This window comes from Polypterus senegalus, chromosome 8 (genome assembly GCF_016835505.1).
Source record: "Polypterus senegalus isolate Bchr_013 chromosome 8, ASM1683550v1, whole genome shotgun sequence".
NCBI classification, from domain to species: domain Eukaryota; kingdom Metazoa; phylum Chordata; class Cladistia; order Polypteriformes; family Polypteridae; genus Polypterus; species Polypterus senegalus.
Window position 1 is genome coordinate 11,073,734 of NC_053161.1, and position 23,299 is coordinate 11,097,032.

Consider the following 23,299-nt stretch of genomic DNA (forward strand, 5'->3'; position numbering starts at 1 on the left):
TCCGATCTTGTTATTATTCCAAGCACCATAATCTATGTATTACAACCTGTTTGTCAACAAGTTGATGAACGATGCTATCCAATGTAAATGGAATTCTTGGTTAACTTGGTTAACAGTGATGACGACTGTTCTTCCAGATAGGAATATCAATATTTAAGGGTTACATATTTTTGATTGGGTAAAAACTGCTATTTCCTATAGGCTGATTTTGTAAAAATATTTACACAATTTAAAATAAAATGTTGCAAATTAAAAAATTGTTACTCAATAGGTATTCATCTACTTATTGTAAGCTTTGTTAAAAAAAGTATCCATTTACCCAGTTTAAATTAAAAAAGATAATACATTTTGCTTAAAAAAATACAATTTTAATAAAATCTTGAAACATTAAGGGTGTGCATTATATATTAATTTTTTTTTCCCCCAACCACAAACACACATACAGGACATTACATATGTATTATTTGAAGGCTACATAGCAGAAAAGTTTCAGTTTCAACAGACACTATATATGACAGTATTTTTCAAAATTATACCGGTTTCACGTTATTCAACTGTATTTTTTTCCCCATGCACGAGTGGATGTTAACCACATTTTCCACTGCAATTACTGCAGAAGACTGGCTAAGAATAACCTATTCCACTGTCATGAGAATTGTACATTGTACAAAAAAAAAGAAAAAAAAAAATTTTTTTTTTAATGTGCACACAAGTATTAATACAGGTTTGCATGACCCCATAAATTGATAGTTTTCAAGGGGGTGGTACTAATGAAGAGAAGGAATCACATCGCATGACAGTTGCAGTCAAAATACAGAACCTTTTATTGAACAAATTTTGCAAACAACTTAAACTATAATCTTGACAGCATATTCTCAACCATCCAAAGGGGCATTTAGACTTAGTAAAATATCCAGATGTGCTTTTCAAAAGTTGTACTGCACTGAACATGTCTTAGGAAAGGAATAAATAAAATATTTTTTCTAAACCAACTACACTTTGTTAGTTAATCTCTGTCCACTGACACATTAAAGTGACTTTTCAAGCAACTTTACCATCTTTAAACTGCATAATATTTAAACTAATAAACAACAACAATAAAATAAATAAATAGTGCAACTTCCAGTAATAAAACTATTACTTCAAGGCTTCAAGCCCAGGTACATTACACAGTATTCACCAAATAAAAATAAAACAAAATAAAACAAGTGCAACTTGATGATGACATCTTTACCAACTAAACCATCATATTGCAAAATGCATTAATATGGACATTGTTTCAAGATAAGCTATATACATAAATAATAAAACTGCAGCTTGCATTTATAATGCTATTTGTGGTATAAAGGATCTGCAGCTTCAAAAAAAAAAAAAAAAATCCAGTTAGCCGACTCTCTGTGGACGAGACTACACGACCGCGGGGAGTTGGTGAGGTAACTGGGGCAGTCGTACCTGTGGGTGCAAGCGTTCTTAATTGCTTCATCGGCTTCCTGCGGCTTGTGATTAAGACGCTGCGCCCGCGGAGACATATATTTAGGGGCCGGCAGGATAGGGGGAAGAAAAAAAGAAAAGTTAGAACAGAAGGTTAAAGAAGAGAAAAGGCAGTCATGGGAGACAATCCAGACACCAGGAAGGAGAAGGCAGCATGAGCTGGGGCTACGTGAGGGAGCTCAGGCGGAGGCGCTCTAGGGGCTCACACTGACTAAGTGTGTAGAGATGGGCATGTGAGATGTAAGACCTCCCAACGGATCGACCGAGTGAGCACGAAAGAAGACGGGAGGTGTGCCGACCTCGGACGGTCTGGCCGCGCAGTGTAGCAGCAGTCAAGACAAGGGGCCAGCAGAAAGGAATTTGTGCTTAGTGATGGGTGAGCCGGTGAAACCTAAGGTGGTGGGCTGCGATCTGTTTAGGAGACTGCATTTTAACCTCTATTGTAACGGATTTATTTATTATGGATTTTATCTCAATGTTTCACAGGTTTTATGGATTAACTATTTGGGTACTGTCCACTGCACAATGGACACTTTTGGTTTTATTTTTGTCTGTTTTTAATAAAAGAACATGAGCAGTTTCCACAATCCCCTAACTTCAATAAGATTTGTCAGCTCATCTCGGTCATCGTCAGACTATTACACAGTACCCAGGTACATTACACAGTATTGAAAAAAATAATTAAACAAGTGCTACATGGCTTGCAGTATTATCCAGTACTATAGAAACAGTATTCACACATTTGAAAATAATGGTCCACATTCAACCTTTTAAAACCAAAGTATCTCCAGACAATAGACGTGACTTTTTTCAGCAAAAGTCCTTCTGTGTCATCATGTTCAGCTTTATCGTCTGCTACAGCTTCGGTTTCAGAATGTTCTCTGTCCATTTTCACCGCGCAATACCTCCACTAACGCATGTACTCCGTTACATGCATGTTTAGCTGTGTAGCAGTGAAAAGGGTCCCCCTTTATACAATTTCCCGCTGCGCCACATTCCAAACGTTGTTTAGGCTACTTAAACAGGTATAAGAAAAATCCATATCATAACAAAATAAAAAATGGTTTTCGGTATGAACCGGTATACCTCCCAGCACTATTTGTAAGCTTCTTTTTCTTATGTAGGAACATCTTTTTCCCATTATGATCTGTGTGACTGCGGTGGGCTGGCGCCCTGCCCGGGGTTTGTTTCCTGCCTTGCACCCTGTGTTGGCTGGGACTGGCTTCAGCAGACCCCCCATGACTCTGTAGTTAGGATATAGCGGGGTGGATAATGGATGGATCTATATGTGAAATCTTTGGTAAAATTTCTGGAAAAGGCAGAATGTGAAAAACTGACTAAATTATATAGATCAACAAGGGATGCTTACATTTAGATAAGATGACTGCTCACAAATTCTTCAAACTGCTTGATATCGTAGGGTTTTAAACCATTACATAATTATTTAGGAAAAAAAATTGAACTGCCACAAAAAATTAAATCACGTTGCTTCATTCGGAGGCATTGTGTTGTAAATTTGTAAACAAGTTTTAGATTGCTGCCAAGTCACAAAACCGATTTGCATTTTTACAAAATGGTCAAATACTCTGATGGAAATCTATGTGAAATACTGTGCAAATAATGTCTAACTCAATTAAAGCAATATACTTAAGCCCTTAAACAGTTCCTACTCAAAAGTGCCAGGTTATTCTTTGCTATTCAACAAGTTTTTAAAAAATATTTACCTTGAGGGGTTGGGTAAACTTATAGGAATGCAAACTGAAAAACTGGCTCCATCATGATATGCATCAAGCAAAGCTTGTCGATCTCCAGAGTCATACACATAGAAGTATCTGCAAGAAAGTCAATAGAATACAGTTAGAAATTACATTAAAAAGGCTGGTTGATATGCACTTTTAAAACGGAAGAGAAGTCAGGAGCAGGGGAAATTTAAATTCTCCATTATCCATCACTCGATTCATCATCAGTCTCCATTAACCATCAGGGTCAATGGAGGGGAGAATTGTGCACGCCAGCACATAACTATTACTATACTATTACTACTACTGTGCGGTATTGCTGTAAGCAATGCACATTGGAACACTCCCTTGTTGTCATGTGTAATGCTCTTTCCCAGCACCGCATGTCATGACACATCTTGAAATCAGTCTCAGTCACATACCTTCAGATTCACAGCTTTTCTCTTTTGTTATAATTAATCTAATATATATTGTTATGGCCAATAAAGGTTAAGTATGTGGTGCTGGAATTGTCACAAAAAATTTTAATTATTAAAACGTTTTCAAAAATGGTGAGGTGCAGAAAGAACAGTGAACAAAATATAAATGTGATGCCAACAAAATTAAAAAGCATTTTGAAAAAGGAACCACCGCATAATTTGTAATATTGTTAATTACTTCTATTGCCCACAAATCTTCTGCAGATGTGTTGGATTTCTAGGTTTGCATGGCTAGTTTATTGAATAGGGGGGAACTGTGCTAACCTTTGTTGTGCTAGCTAAAGAGGAGTTGAACAAGTGTCAATTCCAATCATTTTTCTTGCTACCTTGTCTGTCAATATTTTTTTCACCTTTCACGTGAGTTGGTAGCGCAATTTACCCACATCCTTCATGTTAAAAATTTTCCCACATAATTTACACTTTGCATGTCCTGTGACTACATCTTTATGGAGACATAGATTGTATTTTTCAAGTGTTAACCAGACATTACTGAATACACATCCAGCATTTTGGCATATGCATTATGGGCCGTATCACTACACAATTGTTTCAAGATCTCATAACATTAATAAATACGATCCTCTTTTCAATATTTTACTAATTTATAGAATTAAACTTATTTTCAACTTATTTTCTGTATATTAAAAAAAAAACAATCAATGACTTTTCCAAACCCCAATTGCAATTTGATAATTTTTCAAAGCTTTCCTAGTTCTGGAAAAATAAAATTTCATTTTTCAAACTTCTCTAGGATTTCCATGACCACTGTAGCTGAAGACGAGAGGGCAAAAGAGAAGACTAAGGGTCTGGAAAGACTCTGTAAAGTGGAATTGTCTTGGACTAAAACTAAGCCCCAAAGGTTGTCCCCTTTAAAACCAGTACATATATATATTTTTTACTGTAGAGATTTATGCTACTTAGTTAAATTTAGACTATTTTCAACTATTATGACCAAAATGGACATCAAATTTAATGAACTATTCATGCATTTTTCCCCTAAACTGTTACCTCAGAGAATACTTACTGATGTAAAAATCTTAAAACCAAGCTTTTGATTTCATCAGATCCAAAGTAACTTCCCTGAAAAAGAATAAATTAATGTTAGATATATGAAATTAATAGAATGGTTCACATTTAATAGAAAAGGTGACAGGTCTTACAGCAGTTACAGAATAATGCAGATGGTGGCATGTGAACTGCTAGTCAGTGTATAGTTTGACCCTAGTATAATTTTTTTTAATCAAGATTTAGCGGATCCTTCTCTATATATACACATTTTTCATATTAATAATCAACACCATATGACATAAAAAATTAAACCATCAAGTATTACTATAAACTGTTACAAAAAAAAAAAAAGTATTGAAATTCTTTTCAATATAAAATATCCACACAGTTAATCTTTACTTCTATTCATTGTAACTAGTGTACTTTAACAAAAATATAAAAAAGTTAACATTATGAACATATCAAAATGCTATTCTGGTTAAACATTTGGGCAACACTTGAATGTGGCATTTTACTGAGCACAGGGGGACAGGAACAACTAGGGGGAAAAATTTCAGAGTCTAAGATTCACAATACTAATAAGTATGCACTAAGAGTTACAAAAAAATTAATCTGGAAAGCTAACAAGCTCTGTATTTGAAGATCACTGCTAGACTGACAAGAGGCAAGCAAGGTAGATCTTGGCTGCTGCAATAAGTACAACTCCACTGCTGAGTAGGGGTATTATTGTTAGGGGTATTGTAGCATTTTGTTGATTTATTGGTTGAAAATATTCAGGTTAATGCACCAGAGAACGGATGTGCAGCCCTGATTACCCTACAGCAAAAATGCCTTTTGTGAATTAATTTGGGAAACACTGCTCAAGAATTATTTAATCATATTAAAACTGATTTTGTCCCTATGTAAAAATCACAATACAGTTATCACAAAACATGCATCAATGTATCTGAAGCCAGCAGGCCAAGTACACTAGACTATTCTAGAGAAATGTCAAACACTTCTACAAAATGCTTTGTATGACAAATGTTGGTGCGCATATAAATTGTATACAAATAACATCACAAAAGTGAAACACATTTAATATGACTTGTAAACTGAAGTAATTGTAAATTACCTTGCATGGAGGAAGAGTGGTAGGAGCTTCAACATCAAAAGTAATAGGAAGAGGAAGATCATGGCCATCCTAATAGAAATACTTAAAATTACTTTTAAAAAAAAAAACATCAATTGAGATAGTGTTTACTTTAAACAGTTCAAATAACAGAGATGACTTTTCAAAGGATCTCTGACCAAAATACTTGTGTTTCCTTACATTCACTACATTAAATGTCTAAGGACTGGGAACACATGCGAACCCCAAACATACATCATATTTTTTTCCTTTCCTATGTGCAGGTTATCCCATAAAACACAGGTTAAGACTTGTGATTAAAGACAAACAATAAAATCAGAAATGCCAACCTAAAATTAAAGTCCAAGTACAGAGCACAAGTCTTATGCTGAAGTTCCACAAAAGAAAGCATGCAGTTCAGCAAGAAATAAAATTTTGGAATAAACCAAAGCTGTGAGAGGTAAGCTTTATATAGTTACACAGATGACTTCACCAACCCATCCCAGTGTATTTGTTATTGTGGCAACAAACAACTCAAGACCCTCAAAATGGTGGCACCCATTGGAAAATGCCAAAAATGATTAACTTTTACATTTTTTATGTTAAGTCTCTTAATGAAATAGATTCTCCAGGTCAGAAAACTCCAGAAATTATGTATTACTCAATTTTACAACGTCAGAAAAACACAGGAAAATTAAAAAATAAATGTGCATTACAACTCTCATCTTAGGAAAATGAATTCAGTATAACTTTCTAGACGTTTTCTTTAAAATTGCAGTAGAAATAGCTTCATATAGATGGTGCATATAGTTGTTTCTCTGTATTTGGTTATTCTGATTTTAAGGTCTTTAATTTTTTAAATAGTCCATAATGTTGTATATCTTGAAAACTTGTTTAAGATTTTGCACAATTCTGCTTGAATCATAAACAGAACAAATGCATTCAAGGATCAAGATTTGTCCTTAAACAGGAAAAAAATCCATATTATGGTAATGGTTGTAGACCATCAGCACCAATAATGCATGCCTTCTTTCCAAGGAAGGAACCTTGAAATGTGAATGCCATATATTCATAAGGAAACTCAAGTAAACACTTTGGACCCAGGAGTTTGCTATGTCCCATATGTGAAAAGGCTAAATTAGGTAAAGCATCAAGCAAGAATACACAAATTTGCTACGGAAGCCTGTACAAATAGCACAATATGTTGTAATCCCAAAAACACACGCAAAAAGTATGACTTACCAATCTCAAGAGTTTTGGAAACCGCTCTCTGACAACTCTGCCAAACATTCAATCAATGAGAAAAGGATTGAGTATAAACACCATAAAAAAAAACAAAAAACAATAACAAAATCTATCAGCATTAGCAATGTTTAAATATACGGATTATAAGAAGCTAAGAACAGATTGCATTAACTACAGTTGCCTTTTGTATCTCAAATAACAAGTGTTAGGGTTAAAAATTATATACTAGCATTTACAAATGGATACTTGTATAATCTTTAAAAAAAACAAAAAACAAAAACGCTAAAGTTAAAATATTCCTCCATAAAATATTTTAAATATAATTTATAACAGCCTCATAACTGCTGTCATTTATAAAAAACAAACACATATACACACACACAAAAACACCCACCCCATGGCATGTGTAGTGTGTACAATTTCTATATTAAAATATTATAGTTTAGCATACAAAGTTCCAGTTTGCCAAGATTAACCACCTTAGCATTAGACCCAAGCATCACTTGGGCTGTAAATACAGTGCTAAAAGTATTAGCTCCGAGTGTCACTCGGGCAACAGTATAGACATGTCTTGCATACCACCCGATGTTTACTCAGGATGTAAAAGTGTCACTAGCGTTAGTGCCAAGTGTTACTTGGGCAACAGTACAGGCATGTCTTGCATAAACATCAGGTCCAAGCATTACCCGGGCAAAGGTGTAGATGCATCTTTTCCTAGCCTCATAATGGTGTCTTGTAAGAGATGCCTGTCATCAGCAGTGACGATAAAGTGAATCAGTCTTCAGACAGTGAAATTGAAACGGTCAGTTAAACCAGGAATCAAAGTGAAACTCGCATCATTCGCACATGTGCAGTGTACGATTCATATTATTATTATTCATCATCATTATTATGTGCATCATTATCATACCTTCTACACTACTGACTCTGTACTTTGTGTTTTGCATGTTTTACAATAGAAACATGTAGATTTAATAAAAATGTAATTTTTCAAGTCAAAAAATGTGATCTTTTTTTAAAAAAAAAAACACATCTAAAAAGCAATGCTAAGAAGGTTAATTTACATCTATGGTTTTTTTTCCTTGTAAAATTAAAAATAGCTTACCTTGCCAGGAATCTGGGGAAGTAAATCTGTTTCTTTGTACATTTATAAAAATACTTAAATATACTAAAGATATTTTACAGCATGTTACTAGCAAACCTAATTCAATACAGGAAGTGTGCTTTTTTACCAGAAGAAGCAAGTCTGGGATAGTGTAATAAACCAGTACAGTTAATATACTGTAACATGCTTACTCTAAATGTTTGATTCTAAATACCTATTTTAAAATGAATGATCTCAGAATCAAAAGATACTATTATTGACTATCAAATCAATGTCCATCTACTTTTACCAGCTACACGAATCAAGACACACATGCTTCAAGAACCTTAAGGTTCTCCCCAAATTAGATACATTTAAGATTGAAAAAAAAAAAAAAAAAGGCAGAACAGGGTATCTGAAATGAAACTAATTGGCAACATGAATACCTGTTGCTCTTGATGATAGAAGCTGGAGGGGAAACTATGAAGACCAATTACCCATTAACACTTAGCATTTCACATACTTACCATAGGCCTACTCACCACCCCTGGAGATGCGTTACAACAAGGTCAGGGATAGTCTAGCACACAGTCACACATGAGAACACAATACAACACATACAACTACAAGCAAGAAAGGACACCTGCATAAACTGCAGTAGTATGAAGAGATATGAGTACATTCATACAATCTTTGTTAAAATTTCAAACAGATGTAAGCATAAAAATGTGAGGCATTAAGTAAAATTTAAGAGAACAAAGAAATAAAAAAAAGTTTGTTTGAGAGATACAGAAACATTTTACTGCAGAGCAGTGAGCATGTAAAAATTTGCAAAACTTTTACAGATTAGTTTTGTAAAAAGTACTGCCAGATTAGTAAGTAGTACTTCAAAATAACCAAGGAAAATGTTTTCTTTAATAGTTACTCATCAAGAGTATCAGTATATAATGATTATCAAAAAAAGTTATAAAAGAAGCTAATGTTTTGATACATTTCCTCCTGAATGTATGCTCACAGTTACACAACATTCAGTGGGGTTAAAACAATTTCTTAAATTTTGGGCGTTAAGAAAAAAAAAAAAAAATCATCTCTTTCACATCTCATAGATACCTGCATATCAGGCTCTATTGACCGGTATCCCTTAAACGGTGTACTATTTCAGGCTGGGTTTTCTGATGTCCATTTCCCTTTTTATTAAGGGGTCACACCAATTCCAGTAATAGTTTCATCTTCCACTGCTCCAAGCCAGTCTTGGTAAATATGCGGCTGTGCCTGTCTTAGGTTGTCCCTTTTCACCACAATCAGGGATCTTACCCGTCAAAGGCTAAACAGCCATCGTGAGTTGATTCAGCATTTCAGAGGGCTTGTGAGCATAGTTTCTTGACATGTCAAAGGAGCCTTATTTCAAATCATACACCGTTGGACAAACTGCATCACTGTTTCTGAGATTTTGAGAAAGAGTTGAGCCCATAAAAGATGCATACATAATATTTATTTAAAAAAATACAAGTGCTAACTGCTAACTGCAGTAAAATAAAATCCTAATGTGAAAACAAGAAAGGCAATTTCAAAAAAATAAAAAAAGATAACACTGATAAGAGAAAGTAAAATGATAAAAAGATGCCAAAAGATTTGTAGTTAATGAAAAATGAAGAAATCTTTCCTATACTTTAAAGCATTCATGCAATCAATCACACACAAATACACACTTGGGTTCTCTGGTTGAAGCTAACCATTACTACTGAGACAGAGAAAAAACACAATTACTTGTTTAAAAATAACGTACAATATAATAACTGGTGAAAAGTACTTGGTTACTTCCAAAACAAGAAATGACTACATTAAACAGTTAATGCAATTAAAACAAGTTACAGATACATTTATTACAATGAGAGAGATAAATTCAAGATTTTTCAAGGTTTTCATTCTGCTTTTAGGCCAATACCAACATATCAAGAGCGGCACTTTAATGAACCAAAACGCAGTTTCATAATTAGGAACTCAAAAGTGGCACAAAGGCATTTTATGTTCCACGAGATAGATATTATAAGTAAATAGTCCCAACTGCTTGCTGAAGTATGTAATATCTTAGAACAAACATAATAAGATGCCAATGTAGCTAAGAAAAGGTTAAATTAATTGTTTTCATACTACATACCACTTAATCTGTGTGGCCACTTTAAAGGATAATTTTCTATTGTGATGCTTAGTAAAATGCAACCCTTGTGCAAAAATTCTGAAAAAAACTATAATAAAGAAGTGTAAAATGAGTATTTTCATTTAATGAAACTTAAACTGGAAGTAAAATGGAATATCCATTTTAGCAGTTAGTGTAGACTCTGTCTACTATATGCCAGTTTCTCTCTCCAGAAACTGAAACAGTTCACCAGTTTCAAAAAGGGAAGGATGGCACATTACTTTATTTAAAGATGAAAAACTTTTGGTTGCTGCCTTTTAACAAACTAATGAATAATTGCTTCAGTTAAAGATTTTGTGGCAATGGCAATATATATTTTGAATATAATTCTAAAAAATAATAAAAGGTACAAAATATGTTTAAGATTTTAAGTTTACCATTAGGGAAAGGATAAGAAAAGGTTATCATTAATAGTATTTAATGATAGTCACACAGTTTGGACTATAAACTAAAAAAATACACACCTGATATAAGCGGTCTGGTCTTTAGAGAAATCACATAAGGGGTTTCCATCCAACCATAGTTCTTCCAATTTAAACCCTTTTATTCGGTCAAGCTCACGATCAGACTTTAACTGAAAAGAGTTAAATTTTGACATTCCATTTAAATTAGGTATCGACAAATTAAAATTATTTTTAAAAATTAAAAAAAAAAACACATTGTATTTACCAAGATCCTGCTCTCCTTTCACAAGTAAAACCCCTTACTTATTCAAATGGGCCTACAAAACTGCATCAGATTAAAATGCTGTACAGGCTAGCACCACCCACCTTTCATGAAAGTGACAACAAACAGTAACACCACTACCACTGTTAAGATTTCTAGAGAATACACTATACTCTCTAAAATAAAATTTGTTCACAGACCTCTCCCTACAAATATTAACAAAAAAATTGCTTACCTCATTCTGTGACAAGTTTAAAATCTTTAGGTTTGGTGCCTTGCCCACTAAGTCAGTCAGATTATTCAGTTTATAAAGTTTGTTGTTACTGATATTCAGAGACAGAAGCTAAAAGGAAGAAATTTAAGAATGTATTTGTTGACACTGACCCATATTGTCTAGGTTACCTTTTTGTTCTTTTAATTCAAAGTTTGAATTACTGACATATTATGCAAGAAAGAAGCAAAGCTGTTAAAACACAAATTTCTAATAAACTAACATCATAATATTGCTTAAGCAGTAGTAATTTCATAATTGCCTCCAAAATTCTACAATAAAATCATTTGCTGTACTCAAGTTACACATTAAGAAAAAAACTCATATAATTAGGTTATACAGTGCATCCGGAAATTATTCAAAGCACATCACTTTTTCCACATTTTGTTATGTTACAGCCTTATTCCAAAATGGATTAAATTCATTTTTTTCCTTAGAATTCTACACACAACACCCCATAATGACAACGTAAAAAAAGTTTGAGATTTTTGCAAATTTATTAAAAATAAAAAAATTGAGAAAGCACATGTACATAAGTATTCACAGCCTTTGCCATGAAGCTCCAAATTGAGCTCAAGTGCATCCTGTTTCCCCTGATCATCCTTGAGATGTTTCTGCAGCTTATTTGGAGTCCACCTGTGGTAAATTAAGTTGATTGGACATGATTTGGAAAGGTACACACCTGTCTATATAAGGTCCCACAGTTGACAGTTCATGTCAGAGCACAAACCAAGCATGAAGTCAAAGGAATTGTCTGTAGACCTCCAAGACAGGATTGTCTCGAGGCACAAATCTGGGGAATGTTACAAAAAAATTTCTGCTGCTTTGAAGATCCCAATGAGCACAGAGGCCTCCATCATCCGTAAGTGGAAGAAGTTCGAAACCACCAGGACTCTTCCTAGAGCTGGCCGGCCATCTAAACTGAGCGATCGGGGGAGAAGGGCATTAGTCAGGGAGGTGACCAAGAACCCGATGGTCACTCTGTCAGAGCTCCTGAGGTCCTCTGTGGAGAGAGGAGAACGTTCCAGAAGGACAACCATCTCTGCAGCAATCCGCCAATCAGGTCTGTATGGTAGACTGGCCAGACGGAAGCCACGCCTTAGTAAAAGGAAAATGGCAGCCCGCCTGGAGTTTGCCAAAAGGCACCTGAAGGACTCTCAGACCACGAGAAACAAAATTCTCTGTTCTGATGAGACAAAGATTGAACTCTTTGGTGTGAATGCCAGGCGTCACGTTTGGAGGAAACCAGGCACTGCTCATCACCAGGCCAATACCATCCCTACAGTGAAGCCTGGTGGTGGCAGCATCATGCTGTGGGGATGTTTTTCAGAGACATAAACTAGGAGACTAGTCAGGATAAAGGGAAAGATGACTGCAGCAATATACAGAGACATCCTGGATGAAAACCTGTTCCAGAGCGCTCTTGACCTCAGACTGGGGCGACAGATAATCTTTCAGCAGGACAACCACCCTAAGCACACAGCCAAGATATCAAAGTAGTGGCTTCAGGGCAACTCTGTGAATGTCCTTGAGTGGCCCAGCCAGAGCCCAGACTTGAATCCGATTGAACATCTCTGGATTGATCTTAAAATGGCTGTGCACCGACGCTTCCCATCCAACCTGATGGAGCTTGAGAGGTGCTGCAAAGAGGAATTTGGCAAAACTGGCCAAGGATATGTGTGCCAAGCTTGTGGCATTATATTCAAAAAGATCTGAGGCTGTAATTGCTGCCAAAGGTGCATCGACAAAGTATTGAGCAAAGGCTGTGAATACTTATGTACATGTGATTTCTCAGGTTTTTTTATTTTTAATAAATTTGCAACAACCTCAAGTAAACTTTTTAAACGTTGTCATTATGGGGTGTTGTGTGTAAAATTCTGAGAAAAAAAAATGAATTTAATCCATTTTGGAATAAGGCTGTAACATATCAAAATGTGGAAAAAGTGATGCGCTGTGAATACTTTCTGCATTCACTGCAAATCCTCCCAGACCATATTCCTCTACATTTTTAGTGTAACAGATTGATTAGCAATAAACAATGATTTAAATGCCTTTATAAAAGTCCGTAACAGATACCTAAATTAGGAAAAAAAAAGTTTTTATTAGAGCTGAGACATTGATCAATAATATTGTCCATTGCCGAGTGGCTGCAACTATTTGCAGAAATTCCTTTAAAGTGTTAAAACTGCAGCCATCACCTCACATGAAAGCTGTTGGGCACTCATATGTGCAGAAGGCGGCATGTGCTTAGTTTGTCAGGCAAGACTGTACTGTGGTTGAGGGAAGGCAGCCTGGTTAGTGCATCACACACAAAATTTGAATAAGTTGTAACTCCGAGTGCCTTCCTTCACTGAAGCAGCATAATAACAGAAGGGTGAAAAATGTAGGCCAAGGATCCAGTTCTTTTGTCCATCTGCAGCACGTTGTACTTTTCTATATTAAACTGAATTTCCCATGTGTCTGGCTGGTTTTAAAGGTTGTTCAGGTATTTTTGGATTATTATTGCTTCCTCCTCAGTGTCTGCCATCAACTCCAATTTTAGTTTCATCTAAGAATTTCACAAGTTTACCACCTATGCCAGAATCAATGTTATTAATATAAATCAGAAAAAGTAAAGGTCCAAGGAGAGACCCCTGAGGAACTCGACTAATGACCCTACTACATGTGGAGTCTCTCTCTTCTTATCTGTACTCTGTCTCCTGCTGGTTAACCAACTAGAGATCTAGTTTCCTTTTTTTTTTTTTTAACCTCTGATGTCTACAGCTTCTAGTTTCAGAATTAATCTCAAATATATCAAATGCTTTTTATAAAAGGCTAGGTAAACTATACTGAAAGCTTTGTTTTTGTCAACTATTCCAGTTGCTTCTTCAGAAAAGATTGTGATCTCATCAAGAGTACATAATCTCAATAATCTGCACTCCAGGTAGAACACACACTTTGTAAAATGCCACAGACATGTTTGTTGTATTTGATCTATTCTGTTGCTGTTTGCATACGGTTTTCTCCATACTGTTTATATATCTGAAATCCTTGAAAAGTCAATAGAGTGAATTAGCTGTCTGTCTGAGTACAATTTGAAGGTTTTTTTGATGCAGCTTTCCATATTTGAAATATTTTAAACAGTGTCTTAAATCTGAAATAAACCGATTACTCTATAAACCAAAGTAGCACCTTACATTTTTTTAAGAAGCCAGTGGTATTATCCTCCTATATCACACAGCGGAAGCTTGTAATACCACTCAGCTTTATGTTCTAGTTGAGGTATGTCACTTGTCCACATAAGAAAAGGTAAAATATGCACTATAATCAAACATGAAATACTATTAAGAGAACTGTGGATATTATGTTTTATTGAGTAAAAGTAGTAAGCAACTTCTAGATCCCTTAAAACAAACAAAAAAAAAGAAGTTCCTATTCGGGTTGACTTTATTTAAGGCAATTTTATGAGGAGGCAGAACGAATTTTAAAATTCTGTGCAATTTTAAAATTGGAACATGATGCAAGTCAACTTTGAATCATCTTCTATTAACAAATACTGCTTCATGTATTGAGTTGCAGCATTCTACTGTACAGTATAACATAAAACTACTGCATCACAATGGTTTCATCCCAGTGTCCCATTTCATACTGTCAATTATTTTTGTGAGCTTTCCTAAATTGTGAAAATTCCTTCTCATTTTAATTATTGTAAGCAAAATATTATCTAATTACCAAACATTTTAAAATTATTATCTACTAGATCTGGTCTAGCATTTGACAGTAAAAGGCAGAACTATTAGCATCCAAAACCTTGCTTCAAGATTTATTGAAGAATCTCAAACCTAAGCTACAAGGCTAATGGCAATACAGATTTGCATATTAAAAAAGGCCCTTTAGCTCTTTTGTTAGCCCAGCCATAAATGTTATTTTCAGTAGTCAAAGTACCTAACATTACTGGATCAATGACTACCTTTCACTTTATAAAAATGCTTAATCGCTTAGTGCAGCTTTAAAATGCTCAAAATTACAGTACAAATATAAAACAATAAAAAGAGTGCTATACAAGGCCCACTCTAATAAGTACACTCCAAACAAGTTTTATTTAGAAAAATGTTAAAACTTACAAAAATTGTTATGATTAAGTTGAGTTTTATTAAAGTAAAAAATTAACTCGCAAAGCAAGTACAGAGAACATTATATATTAGCTCTAGAACTAGTGTATCATGTCTCACATCTCTCATAAAATCGGAAAAAAAACCCCCACTAATTTTCTAAAATTGTAATTATTCTTTTACAATATATTCTTAGATTCTAGGACAACTTTTGATAACATTAACCATAAAATTCTACTATATGTTCCCAAGAATTATGTTTAGCTTTCCACAATGAAACTCTGTTGGTTTAATCCATAGTTTTCAAAATCAAACGGCAAGTCTGAAGATCCCACTTGATTATTTCAACCTGCATTTAGACATGGTGTCACTCAGAGTTCAGTGCAAGAAGTAATTCCTCTAATTTTATATTGTCCTTGTATTGTTCTTTGGAGATGTAAAGAGGAAATGTAGTATGAAGTTTCTCTTTTGTAATAAAAGTGTGTCTATTAGCCAAAAGATGCAAGTGCTTTTAATTTACTGATCAAGTGATGTAATGAAAATGAACAGTATAACTGGGGTCAAGCTTCTTTCAAAGTAGTTACTGCCCGAGTGTGCCTGCCGAAGAATTTCAAAAACAAAAAAAAAGTTTATAGTTTTGTTTTTAGACTTCGATTCAGATAGTATTAATTTAGCAAAAATGCAATAATCGATACTAATAAAAGGCAAAGCCCTCACTGACTCACTCACTCACTCATCACTAATTCTCCAACTTCCCGTGTAGGTAGAAGGCTGAAATTTGGCAGGCTCATTCCTTACAGCTTACTTACAAAAGTTGGGCAGGTTTCATTTTGAAATTCTACGCGTAATAGTCATAACTGGAAGCTATTTTTCTCCATTTACTGTAATGGAGTTGAGCTTAAAAGCTGTGGGGAGCAGAGTTTCATGTGGCATCATCACGCCTCCAACGTAATCACTTGAACTGACTGTCAACACAGTACATAGAAAACCAGGAAGAGCTCCAAAAAGCACTGAAGAAAACATGTATTATACAATTGAGAAGGCAGCGAAACAATAACAAGCGAGCGAATGACATATAAAACCATATTCATGAGTGCTGCTACTTCGGAAACAAAGCAAGGTGTAAACCTAAAGTTTAAATTAAGTTCATAGACAGGCTGCCGCTGGCATTTGTCATGCCCACAGGTAATGCAGGATACAAGTTTAATGAGAGGACACAGGATATAAACGAGAGTTCTGATCACTTTGTAACTAAGTTAAAATTGCAGGTGAAGGGCTGTGCTTATGCAAATTCCGAGAGACTGTGTTTGATGGGGATTGACAGTTAAGGCGGGTGGGGGAGTCACGTCATCATCTCCCCTCCCATTCACCTCATTTCGCTCTGAGCGGAGCTCCGCAGCTAACGCAGTGTTACGGAAGCGACTTTGTGACACTGCCACCAAATACTTACAGAAAAATCCACAAGTAAATACACACGCTGTCTCTACAGTTTCTCCACACTGAATCCTCCAGGCACTACTTACAAAAGGTTACATTGACAATCGTGTTGCGTTATTTTTAAAATGTTTCCTTTTCTTAGCACAAGCACAGCTGAGAAGCTTTGATGCATGTGCTCCATAACGCGTTAAAAAAATCACGCATTTAATCACAGTTTGCATTACAAGCACAGGGGAACTTCTGTCAATGCATGATTTCCTGGTACACCGATTACATTGATCAGCGCTTCCCGATTCATTTTACCCTCGCACCCCCTTGGTTTGAGAAGTAGTATGAAAAAATATGAGGTTAACACAGAAAAACAGATCACCAATTCAAGCTTTATGAATAATCGATTCGCCATCAATAATTCTTTTGGTAAAGCCATACTCAGTGTAATCCTCCTTCCATTTTATAATTTTTCCGCCACTAGCCATGATTAAATGAACGGTAAAAAAGTAAGAGCGAAGCGAGGGTGACTTATTCAGGCAGGTAGGCAACAGCTCAATAGCTCGAATTTGGATACAAGTAGCTTCTATTTAGTCGCCAGAAATATCTTGGTTAGGAATGGAAGTTGAATTTAGTCTTTAAATTTCTATGGTAAAGAAAAAGTTATGCAATGATGACTAAATTTAACTATATAAAGTCAAAACTTGTATATATAAAGTCAGCGTCGGTATATATAAAGTGAGCGCTGCAATATATAAAGTCAAAACTTCAATATATAAAGTCAGCATCGGAATATACAAAGTCAGCGCTGGAATATTCATCCATTTCCCAACACGTTGAATCCGACCACAGTGTCACGGGGGTCTGCTGGAGCCAATCCCAGCCAACACTGGGCACAAGGCAGGAACCAATCCTGGGCAGGGCACATGCATCATTTTCAAAACATTAACCGAACAGTGTTTTTTTAATTTATTTTTCTGAATACGTTTTTGTTAACTTAGTTCAGTTCAGAGTCGTTTCAATCAATTGATTTTGACTTTCACTTTATATATTCAAGAGTGAGTTTATATACTCCGATGTTGACTTTATATATTCAAGTTTTGACTTTATATATTCGGGAATGACTTTATATATTCAAGTTTTGATTTTATATATTCTGGCTCCGACTTAATATATTAACAAAATTAATGTATTTGCCGGTTTGGCTCCCCATAGTATATGTGTGGGGGTGTGTGTGTGTGTATATATAAATATATATATATGTACACATGTATGTATGTGTATATATATGCCCGCAACACTCATGACAATGACAAAACAATTACATTGTCAATCATGTTACATTATTATTATTAAAATAATAATAATAAAACACACATTATGTATATACATATACACATACATATATATATATATATATATATATATATATATATATATATATATATATATATATATATATATATATATATATATATATATATATATATATATATATATATATATATATGTATGTATGCCAAATCTGTGCAAAGATGTGGATTCATTGTTATTTTCTGTCAAGTAGTCACACGTTCTGATGACAAAAGCAAAAAAACTGTCTCTTTTTGAACGTGGTCGAGTTGTTGAACTGCATAAGCAGGGTCTCTCACAGCACGTCATCACTGCTGAGGTGGGACGCATTAAGACAGTCATTTGAAATTTCTTAAATGATCCTGAGGGTTATGGAACAAAAAAGTCAAGTGGAAGACCCAAATAAATTTCACCAGCACTGAGCCGGAGGATCCAATTGGCTGTCCGTCAAGACACTGGACGATCCTCGACCCAAATTAAGGCCGTTACTGGTGCTGACTGCAGCTCCATAACCATCAGACGGCATCTGAGACTGAATGGCTTCAAAAACAAAAAACGTCTTCAAAGACCGTGTCTTCTTGAACGCCACAGAACTGCTCGTTTGGACTTTGCAAGAGAGCACCAAACATGGGACATTCAAAGGTGGAAGAAAGTTTTATTCTTTGATGAGAAAAAATTTAACCTTGATGGTCCTGATGGTGTCCAGCGTTACTGGCATGACAAGCAGATCCCACCCGAGATGTTTTCTACGCGTCACAGTGGAGGCGGCGCCATAATGGTCTGGGGTGTTTTTTCCTTCAGTGGAACAATGGAGCTTCAGGAAGTGCAGGGGTGTCAAATGGCCGCTGGCTATGTCCAGATGTTGCAGAGAGCATTCCTCATGACTGAGGGCCCTCGTCTGGGTTTTTCAACAGGACAACACTACAGTACACAATGCCCGCAGGACAAGGGACTTCTTCCAGGAGAATAACATCACTCTTTTGGCCCACCCTGCTTGTTCCCCTGATCTAAATCCAATTGAGAACCTTTGGGGATGGATGGCAAGGGAAGTTTACAAAAATGGACAACAGTTCCAGACAGTAGATGCCCTTTGTGCGGCCGTCTTCACCACTTGGGAGAAATGTTCCCACTCACCACATGGAAACGCTTGCATCAAGCATGCCGCAACAAATTTTTGAAGTGATCAGCAATAATGGTGGAGCTACTCAGTACTGAGTTCATGTTTGGAAGTTTAATTTCTGTTTTGGGGGGTTTATGGGTTTTTTTTGGAGGTGTGGTCCTAAACTTTTGATCAGCTGTAAAACAGCCTGTTTCAGTTTAATCATTGTTTTCATTAAATTGCATACTCAAAAAATGTTTTGTCTCACTCCCACTTCTTCTTGTTGCATGTTGAAGCTCTACTTGGAACCTTGTTAAGACTCAACCATGCAAAATATGATTTTTTGCCATTTTTCAAGTGGTCTTAAACTTTTGATCGGGACTGTGTATATGTATATATATATATATATATATATATATATATATATATATATATACACACACATATATATACACATACATACATACATACATACACCTAAAGGATTATTAGGAACACCATACTAATACGGTATTTGACCCCCTTTCGCCTTCAGAACTGCCTTAATTCTACGTGGCATTGATTCAACAAGGTGCTGAAAGCATTCTTTAGAAATGTTGGCCCATATTGACAGGATAGCATCTTGCAGGTGATGGAGATTTGTTGGATGCACATCCAGGGCACGAAGCTCCCGTTCCACCACATCCCAAAGATGCTCTATTGGGTTGAGATCTGGTGACTGTGGGGGCCATTTTACTACAGTTAACTCATTGTCATGTTCAAGAAACCAAATTTGAAATGATTCAAGCTTTGTGACATGGTGCATTATCCTGCTGGAAGTAGCCATCAGAGGATGGGTACATGGTGGTCATGAAGGGATGGACATGGTCAGAAACAATGCTCAGGTAGCCCGTGGCATTTAAACGATGCCCAATTGGCACTAAGGGGCCTAAAGTGTGCCAAGAAAACATCCCCCACACCATTACACCACCACCACCAGCCTGCACAGTGGTAACAAGGCATGATGGATCCATGTTCTCATTCTGTTTACGTCAAATTCTGACTCTACCATTTGAATGTCTCAACAGAAATCGAGACTCATCAGACCAGGCAACATTTTTCCAGTCTTCAACTGTCCAATTTTGGTGAGCTCGTGCAAATTGTAGCCTCTTTTCCTATTTGTAGTGGAGATGAGTGGTACCCGGTGGGGTCTTCTGCTGCTGTAGCCCATCCGCCTCAAGGTTGTGCGTGTTGTGGCTTCACAAATGCTTTGCTGCATACCTCGGTTGTAACAGTGGTTATTTCAGTCAAAGTTGCTCTTCTATCAGCTTGAATCAGTCGGCCCATTCTCCTCTGACCTCTAGCATCAACAAGACATTTTCGCCCACAGGACTGTCGCTTACTGGATGTTTTTCCCTTTTCACACCATTCTTTGTAAACCCTAGAAATGGTTGTGCGTGAAAATCCCAGTAACTGAGCAGATTGTGAAATACTCAGACCGGCCCGTCTGGCACCAACAACCATGCAACGCTCAAAATTGCTTAAATCACCTTTCTTTCCCATTCTGACATTCAGTTTGGAGTTCAGGAGATTGTCTTGACCAGGACCACACCCCTAAATGCATTGAAGCAACTGCCATGTGATTAGTTGATTAGATAATTGCATTAATGAGAAATTGAACAGCTGTTCCTAATAATCCTTTAGGCGAGTGCGTATATCAATGACAAAACAATTACATTAACAATCATGTTACGTTATTATTAAAATTTTTCCTTTTCTTTTTCATAACTTCTTTAACACCCTACTTCTCCGTTGCGAAGCATGGGTATTCTGCTAGTCTATACTAATAAAAGGGCAAAGCCCTCACTGATTGACTGACTCACTCATCACTAATTCTCCAACTTCCCGCGTAGGTAGAAGGCTGAAATTCGGCAGGCTCATTCCTTACAGATAACTTACAAAAGTTAAGCAGGTTTCATTTCGAAATTCTACACGCAACGGTCATAACGGTCGACAACGTTCGCCACGTTAAACTTTCTTATTTATGGCCCCATCTTCACGAAATTTGGTAGACGGCTTCCCTGCGCTAACCGAAACTGATGTACATACTTATTTTGGTGGTATGACACCAATGTCGGCCGCCATATTGTACTTTCCAACGGTCTTTGTTACCTATGGGCCCATCTTCAAGAATTTTGGTACACGGGTTCCCAACGCTAACTGAATCCTAATTACGTACATATATAGGTCCATAGCCTGCAGCTCGGTCACCGTGTGAGGCGGTGTTGGGTCCCCCATCCCCACACCTCCCACGTTGTTGGCTGTCTGCCTAAATAAGGCCGTTAGTCGCTCCGGTCTCTTCATTCCCTTCCTTGCTTCACCACGGTATTCACATCTCCCTGCTGATAACCGCAGTCTTTTTATTTAATCCACGGCTTCTCCGCAGTTTTATTGTTCATTTATTATGATTATAGTTATTGTATAGGTATTTTAGACTTGCTTTACATTGTTCAGGTACCCATTTCCTTTATCGTTCCAACCGTACCCTCATTAACATGTCTATCGAGGTGATCACCATCGATCAAAGAACTGTCACTTACCGAGTGGTTTCCATGCCCGGAGATGGCACCTGCTTTTTCCATTCTCTGTGTTACATATTACACGGCCGTATCAGGCTCACTCTTGATATCCGGAGGAACATTGTGTCTTATGTATTGAATGACTGGGACAGGTTCAAGGTGTGGACTGATGACGGTACAGGAGATAATTATACTACATAGGAGCACTATAAGAGTGAAATGCTTAAGCCCTTCACCTATGGTTCTGCATGTGAGTGGATGGCTGCCGCCGAATTGTTCGGTTGTCGCTTTCAAGTGTACCGAAATGGCCAAATATTTTACACCTTTGGACAACCGCCAATGCCTCTTAAACATCTTAGATTCACAGGTGACGATTTGAGTAGTGGACACTTTGATGTTTATGAATGTTTAATTTCTCAAAAGCTGGATGCGAAGTTATCGAGGAAACTGGTTGTATGCTTACAACGCTTGACAGATGCGGATTGTCACTTCAACACAACAAGTCCAGCAAATACTAACGTAATTGAAACAAACCATAAAACTCAAACCCATTACGACAGCAGCAATCCAAGCTGTGAGATCTAAGGCAAGATTGCTTTTCACATGGCCAACTGTATGTTGCATGCTCAAGAATAAGCTCAATGCACAGCTTGGTCATATTACAACTGGATGGCCGAACTGACAACGTGGCATACAAAGAGATCATTAACAAATAATTATTGGTATATTTTCCCTCAGTTTAAAAAGGTTTACTTTTCCTAATAAAATTTTTAAGGCAGTACTTCGCAGCTGCGAAGCGCGGGTATTTTACTAGTACAACAATAAACAAATAAATAAGACCTTGTATTATGATGAAAATTTAATTTTGTATTTAAGTTTAGGACACCGAATTTCCAAATCTACAATCTGATGTCCACAGTTTAGAAATATCACAAAAATGAAGAACATTAAAGTGTTATAAACATTTTCTACTGGGTACAATTTGTAGAGATTAAGTTCATACAGTGTACTAAAGCCTACAGTACATGTAGCCTAGTGTTTCATACAGATAGCATAAAGGTATTTATCATCTCTAAAACTAGTTTCACTAAACCAGCCTGAACCTGAATTGGGTATTCTACAATGCTGATCTTTGCGTTAATCCAGAGATTCTCTTTTATTTGTTACAATATGCGAGTTACACATTTCTAGCATTTGTAAATCGTGGTGTGTTTTGATTTTATTGGTTTCCGTCTAACCATTGCTGCTGCTGCTGAGATTGTCGCCCGTTGGACAGGTTTTCCTATCCAAGTGACCTCTGGGTCCCTATCTGACTAAAGCACTTCTTGCCAGCTACTGATACATTTAGAAATGGTTTTATACCTTTGCCCAAATCTCTACCTTGCCCCAGTAGAAGACAAAATTTTAGAAATACTTTTACAACCCTTGGGAAAGATTACATAATCACCACATTTGGAGGATGTTCATCTACCTTTTAGCAAA

The 23,299-nt window shown here is 36.3% G+C and overlaps 1 protein-coding gene across 3 annotated transcripts in view; it reads right to left on the reverse strand.

Annotated features, from left to right (window-relative positions):
• The window catches only part of nxf1b (nuclear RNA export factor 1b), an 87,723-nt gene that overhangs the window by 14,496 nt on the left and 49,928 nt on the right, over positions 1-23,299 (reverse strand). For all 3 annotated transcript variants that reach the window (XM_039760725.1, XM_039760726.1, XM_039760727.1), the window contains 6 exons: positions 11,256-11,363; positions 10,819-10,928; positions 7,071-7,107; positions 5,832-5,900; positions 4,734-4,789; positions 3,216-3,323 (listed from right to left, as the gene is read on the reverse strand). In XM_039760725.1, the coding sequence (XP_039616659.1) occupies positions 3,216-3,323; positions 4,734-4,789; positions 5,832-5,900; positions 7,071-7,107; positions 10,819-10,928; positions 11,256-11,363 (488 nt within the window). The remainder of the gene's footprint in view (positions 1-3,215; positions 3,324-4,733; positions 4,790-5,831; positions 5,901-7,070; positions 7,108-10,818; positions 10,929-11,255; positions 11,364-23,299) is intronic.